Source organism: Nansenia antarctica, assembly GCF_963989245.1.
Source record: "Nansenia antarctica genome assembly, chromosome: 15".
Classification (NCBI taxonomy): domain Eukaryota; kingdom Metazoa; phylum Chordata; class Actinopteri; order Argentiniformes; family Microstomatidae; genus Nansenia; species Nansenia antarctica.
In genome coordinates, this window is record NC_137685.1 from 19612479 (window position 1) to 19619617 (window position 7139).

At 45.6% G+C, this 7139-nt stretch overlaps 1 protein-coding gene across 1 annotated transcript in view; it reads right to left on the reverse strand.

Annotated features, from left to right (window-relative positions):
- Positions 1-6219, reverse strand: part of LOC308171223 (neuronal acetylcholine receptor subunit alpha-4-like) — a gene marked incomplete at both ends in the record, with an annotated part of 10565 nt that extends 4346 nt beyond the window's left edge. Inside the window, 3 exons of the mRNA XM_080546066.1 lie at positions 440-474; positions 1467-1618; positions 6159-6219. Coding sequence (XP_080402192.1) covers positions 440-474; positions 1467-1618; positions 6159-6219 — 248 coding nt within the window. The remainder of the gene's footprint in view (positions 1-439; positions 475-1466; positions 1619-6158) is intronic.
- Between the last annotated feature and the right edge of the window lie 920 nt (positions 6220-7139).

The following is a 7139-nucleotide window of genomic DNA, read 5'->3' on the forward strand; positions in this document are numbered from 1 at the left end:
GCTTTTATTCATTGTAATTTTTATTTTCTTATGCTCCTCTTGCTGTATTTTAAAATAATGCATGTAAAGCACTTTGAATTGCCCCTGTTGTATGAAATGTGCTATACAAATAAACTTGCCTTGCCTTGCCATGTACTGTACATTCAAGCTACAGGCACGTTTCGATTGGAGTGAGATTGTATGCAGATGGAGAGGTGGAGTATCTTAACTCCATGGTTAGTATGTGGATGGAATGTATATGTACAGCATTCTGTATTTAGGGTATTTGGATGGAGTTTATGTCTATTAGGGGAGGCTGGTTGAGGCATCAGCTACCTCCACCACACCAGCCTTCCCTGATATGTATATACTATCATGTATTTGAGGGTGGTGGGTAGCCTGGATGTTGGGGGCTATAGTGCATCAATAATGACACTTTGGGGTGAAAACCTAAACGTACTTGTTGTACAGAACGATGTCCGGTCTCCAGATGAGCTGTGAGGGGATCCTCATGGACGTGATGTTTTCCTATTCTCTAGGGTTCCACCTCAGTTTGTAGTCGTACCACTCCTGAAAGAGCAGAACCAACAGTAACAGTATGGCAACAAACAGACACCTCGACACCAAATCGCTGCCCAAAAACTGCTAACCCTAACCCTAACCCTATTGTCGACAGTATCCATAATGATCCAATGGAGAGATACTCACTTGTTTCACCCAGACATTTGTGGTCATCATTTGATTTTTCTCGTCCTTGGAGAAAAAGAACAATGAGACAGATCTTTATTGCATTTTGTTATGATGAGGTAGGCTTCGAAAGTTGGTCTACTCTAATAAAGCATATTCATCATAATCAAGGTAGGACATAGGACACAAATTATATATTTTTAAAAATCATGTTATACAACAGTTAGTTCCGAAGTTATTTGATTGGAGAAGAGGCATGAGTGCCGATATACAGTATAACAGCCTGGGACTTTTAACTATGTATCACTCAGCTGAACAGGTGTTCTATTAAATTACCATTAATTAGACTACATTGTCTCATCCAACGGGGTGGAAATGCCAGCATTCTGAAGTTAATTATTTACCTTTGGTTATTATAGCGCCACCTATGGTCTAATCATGGTCATTCTTTCTGCCATAGTTACTGATGCTCTCTAGTTGTGGCATGCAAATTCATAGCATTTTTTGGTCAGGGACTTTTTGAGCTATTTGACCAAAGCGAGGAAAAGAATAATAATAAGAAGTAAACCACCAATAACAATACTGTTCCTTCCTACTACGTAGTCCTAATTCTTACTTCTTCTAGCATTACTAGCCCCTGGCCCTAGCATAGATTACTTTGTCTTGTGATGACTAGACGTTTCACTTACTTAGACAAATATATTTGTTGTAAGTTGCTTTGGATAAAGGCGTCTGTGTAAATGCCAAAAGCGTCAATGTAAATATCACAGGAGTGAAACCAATGGTTCATTGTCCCTCACCACGTCGATGAGCTGAGCGATGGACAGGCCGAAGCGTACACTGACCACGTCGGTGGTGTTAGCGACGGGCCGCGCTAGCTTGTTGTAGCGGCTGAAGAGAGTGTTCAACAGCCTGTCCTCCGCCTGAGCCCTGGCCCCGGGGTGGGAACACTCTGGAGGAGGGGAGGGGGGGAGGGGGGAGGGGGGGAGGGGGGAGAGGTGGGAGAGGGGAGGAGGGGGATTAGGGGAGGGGGGAGAGGGTGGGAGAGGGGAGAAGGGGGAGTAGGGGAGGGGGGAGAGGTGGGAGAGGGGAGGAGGGTAGAAGGGGGAGTAGGGGAGGGGGGAGAGGGGAGGTGGGAGAGGGGAGGAGGTGGGAGAGGGGAGGAGGGTAGAAGGGGGAGTAGGGGAGGAGGGTAGAAGGGGGAGTAGGGGAGGGGGGAGAGGGGAGGTGGGAGAGGGGAGGAGGGGGGAGAGGTGGGAGAGGGGAGGAGGGTAGAAGGGGGAGTAGGGGAGGGGGAGAGGGGAGGTGGGAGAGGGGAGGAGGGGGGAGAGGTGGGAGAGGGGAGGAGGGTAGAAGGGGGAGGGGGGAGAGGTGGGAGAGGGGAGGAGGGGAGAAGGGGGAGTAGGGGAGGTGGGAGAGGGGAGGAGGGGGGAGAGGTGGGAGAGGGGAGGAGGGGAGAGGTGGGAGAGGGGAGGAGAATAGAGGTGGGAGAGGGGAGAAGGGTAGAAGGGGGAGTAGGGGAGGGGGGAGAGGGGAGGAGGGTAGACGGATGTTGTTTGGGATGAGTAGGATGATGAGGAGAATTAGGGGGAGAAACAAGGGGGAGGAAGAGAGACAGAGATACAGTCGGAAATGAGAGGAAGATGGAAGATGGAGGGATGTGAAGAGGGGAAGGAGAAAGGAGTGATTTTAGAGGGAGGGGGAAGAGGGAGAGAAGGAAGAAAAACAAACATTATTTTACATACAATTACACATCACACGTAAACATACATGATTCATTGTAAAGTGTATATGCACTTTAACCTGCTTTGATTGTTTTACTAACAACACAGTACACGCTTCATGGTTCAATCCCATTTTATGTCCACCATTGATCAACCTCCAACCGCAACATCCAATCTCCATCTGTTTCATATTCCTCTCTTACTAAAATATAACAGATCAATACCGCACAATGGAGCTCTTCATCTTCTGAGTTTGCATGCAGGGAGCATACACTACCTTCTCATCTATCCTTCTCTGGCCTTCAATGTAATCCCTGTGTTCTCTACTAGAGTAATCCCATCATGGTAATACCAAGATGCCTTTCCCGTCAGTAATATCTGTACATGAACTTGAATGACCTACAAAACGAAGTCATATAACCATAGCGGTGGGGGCTGGTGGAGGTAGACATCGGAGGATGGGGCTCATTGAGATGCATGGAACGGAATAGGGAATGGCTCTGTGTAAATGTTCTTTTGGCTACATCATGTGGCTTATACATTTGATCATGTGTGTATCATGACTTGGTTGTTTGAAAAAGTTCATTCACAACTGAGACTACCTCTTCCCACTAGAGGGAACTGTTACAACATAGAGTCCAACAGTTTCTATTAACCTAATATGTGTGTTCTGCAATGTAAGAGTAGAGTCCCTTTACAAAAAAAACATTAAAGACACTTGACCGAAAGGCCAATAGCTACCACCATTGCCATATAGTACAAAAGTACAATTTATTTAATTTTGTTAGTTTTAAACGTTTTGCAGATGCTTGTCTAATTTTGAGTAATCATACTCATTTCAGGCATTCCTCGTAAACACTGTTTTTAATTATATTCGTCACTTTGTCATGTATCTGTGTATTATCTATTTTTGTACTGTATTGCAATGTAATGCATTTTGCTGTGCCTGCTTATCTTGTATTGTCTTGCTTTGTCTTGTATTGTCATGTAGTGTATTGCCTGTTGTGTCGCTTTGTTGTGCTTGCTGATGTTTTTAATGACACTACACCATTCATTTTGTAATAGCCTGCTCAGGGACTACAGATGGAAATTAGCTCATGAGCTAACTCTGGCGCATTTACATTGATGTGGAAACTCATTTGTTGATTAATGTGCACTGTCCCTGGTAAATAAATAAAAAAATAAAATAAAATAAGATTAGATTAGATTCAACTTTATTGTCATTGCATTGTACAGAGTACTGAGACAACGAAGTGTAGTTTGGCATCTAACCAGATAGATAGTAAATAGTGTGCAAATAGTGGCATAGTGCAAAAGACATGATATTATAGACAGTGCATGATATTACAGTGTAAGGTATTCCAGTGAGTATAAATAAATTAGTATAACACATACATGAGATGAATATCAATATGATATGTACAGCTGAACAAGGGCAATAGGTATTGAGGTATGTTACATGTAATGTAAGTTGTATAATTGGAGACCAATAATTATGACCATAATAAATATGGTATGTGTAAACAAGCAGTAGTGCAACAAAAAGTTTCATTGAAGTCCTGAGTGTGCAGCCAGTAGAGGTATGGGGGGGAGGGGGGTACACTGATACTGGGAGATCATGTTCCTCTTGTTGGGGGGTGGAGGGAGGGTGGTGGGGGGTTCAGCAGAGGAACAGTTGCAGGGAAGAAGCTGTTCCTGAGCCTGCTAGTGTGGGAACGGAGACTCCCTGTTACGGTCAGATAGGGAACCCAAGCGCAGACACAGACAGAGACAGGTTAAAGTCAAATAAAGTATGATTTATTTTAGGGAGTAGGCAGAGAATGGTCGTAGGGCAAGCGGGGGGTCAGGCAGGGGGCGTAGTCAGCAGGCAGGCAGGGGGTTTAGGCAGGAGGGGTTGTCGGCAGGCAGGCAGGGGGGTTAGGCAGGAGGGGTAGTCGGCAGGCAGGCAGGGGCTAGGCAGGAAGAGTAGTCGTTAGGCAGGCAGGGGTCAGGCCGGTAGGGCAGGCAGGCAAGAGGGCAGGTAGGTAAGGCAGGCAGGAGGGCAGGTAGCAGGAGTCCGGTAGGGGTACTGGGGAGGTAAAGGCAAAACAGGGGTAAGTAGGAGGCAGGTACAGGCAGGGTAGTAAATAGGTAGGGGAGCTGGAAGCGTATCTTTACGGTAAGCTGAAGCTACGATCTGGCACACATTAACTGCTCCTCCTGAGACATCTTCTGCCCCTCAGCACTGCGTCTCCTGAAGACACCCGCTTTTCCCCTCTACTGTGTCCCTAAGAACTATTTATTGCCCCCCTTGTACTGTTTCTCTGTTTCTCCAGTGTCCAAAGTCTAGGTTTAGAAGAAGGTGATAGAAGAAGGTTTTTCCTTCTATCAGTGGCCCCGGGCCTGAGCTGGATTACTCTTCCTGCTACGACTGGTGGATTGATGATTCACTTGCTTACTATTCAAATGTACAAAATATCAGTGTAAGTCGCTTTGGAATAAGGCGTCTGCTAAATGCCAAAAATGTAAATGTAAAAATGTAAATGTAAGCCTCACTTTAACACATGTTCATATCAATGAGAGAATTGAGCCTTTGGAACCCGGATCGTCAGTAGATACTGAGGTGAAGTATGATCATGTTAAACACATAACAATGTTATGTCGTGTAAAGGAATAGAATTAATTTGTAAAGTCAAGGTGAAGATAAAAAAATGACTGAGTTTCTCCCACTGCGATCACATCATTGCTCACAGTTTTTCAGAAGTAGAATTTTCCTAGGCTACGCTGTGGCTTATCTGTCAGCTGCTGAACTCTTCAACGTGTATCTCTCTATGTACTCCCCCCAGGCCCGGATTAACCCCCTAGGGTGCCCTAGGGTGACCAGACTTGATGTGTGCCCCCCCCCCCTACTATCTAGCCTACTAAGGTACTACTTAGTACCTACTAACCCTTCACCCATAACGGCTATCGACTAGTGCTACTGTGCATGATATTTCTATTGTAATCATGGGAGATAAATGTTCAAAGAAGAAACGAAAGCAAACGCTGTTGGGGGGACTGGAGGTGAAGACGTTAGGACCACGGCAAATCAAATGAAGAACTACAAATCCCAGATGACAGGGAGATGACGTATGACGGCTCTGATGCATCAACCCCTATTTCATTAATTTTCTCTATATAACGACGTCGATCATTGATCGGCAACGACACTATATAATAGTTTGCCTAACTGGCCATCGGATTTGGGCTCCTAATATCTAAAAAGCACTACGGTTTTCTTATTTTATCGGATTAAAGTAGCGAAGACCAGAAATTCCCATTGACCGACATTCAAACTTCTCCGCTTCTATCACCCAAAAAGGGGCGTGGACATTACGGGAGGGGAAAGTACCCGGATGCGTTGCTCTGATGAATCGCGCACTTGTCTATGACTGGGGGGGGGGGGGGGGGCACTTACACCGAACTCGCAATTATTTATCTTTTTATAAATTATAGCCTAAATATAACCGTTTGTTTTGTACCTGTGTGGATGACTTCCAGTAAATATAGCCTATATTTTAAAAATGTGCGCAAAATATTTTAAAGGTCTCTTCATTGTCCGAATAATTTGGTGCCCCCCCATTGGCTGGTGCCCCAGGGCATTCACCCGATGCAATATATGGATAATCCGGGCTTGACTCCCCCTTCACACTCCACAATACCTTTTTGCCTTTATGTGCAAGAAAGACGGTCATAGGACGACTAAGGACGTAATAAAACGAATCTATGTATAGCTGCTATTTACTGTACCTTGGAGAGGGAGAAAACACATCAGAATTCCCACGAGGCGATAGGAGTCGATAGGAGACATATTCCTGACGTTCCCAACTTCTCTTGTTGCCCATAACATGGAAAACAATCAAAGTCTTCTCCTTTCGTTGAGCTGAGCCACCATCTGTCTTTCACTCCTTGTTCCCTTTGATTGCCTTCCTCTGTCATCCTTCTTCATTTGTTTTGATACGCGTTTACTGATTACCCAATCTTTACCTGATCTTTTTCTTTTACAAAGTTGGCCCGAAAATCAACTTTTCAAAAACTCTGTCACTCCTGTCTCTCCTCTGTCTGTCCCTCCTGTCTCTCCTCCTCCGTCCCTGAGTGATGTTGACTCCGGTCAGTCTGAGGCTGACTACTTTCCTGTTCCATCCAAATGAAAGACATAAAAATGCCAAAAATCCTTGGGTGCAGGTCAAACATAAATGAATCCCCCCCCACCCGCCCTCTCTCCCCATCCCCTTCTCTCTGTTTTCTCTCTCTCTCTCCCTCTCCCTCTCTCCCTCTCTCTCTCTCTCCCTCTCTCCCTCTCTCTCTCTCTCTCCCTCTCTCTCTCTCTCTCTCTCTCTCTCTCTCTTGTTTTAGTGTCTCCAGCTGTTGTCCTGTCTCTCTCCATTCCGTCGGTGTACTAGAGGGACTGCTTTTCACTCATTCCCCCTTTCATCTGTCTTTCACTCCATCACAAGACAAACAGCCTTTCAGCTGCCTTTCACTATAACACAAAACAAACAGCCACTCTCTCTCTCTCTCTCTCTCTCTCTCTCTCTCTCTCTCTCTCTCTCTCTCTCTCCCTCTCTCTCTCTCTCTCTCTCTCTCTCTCTCTCTCTCTCTCTCCCCTCTTCAGACCCAGGGAGAAACATTCCCCGCCTCAGGCACCTGCGTACTCTCACTCAGAATGGGTAGCTGGTCACATTCTTATTGTGTGCTTGCCACTATCCATTAAATGAGCTTCAACCATCC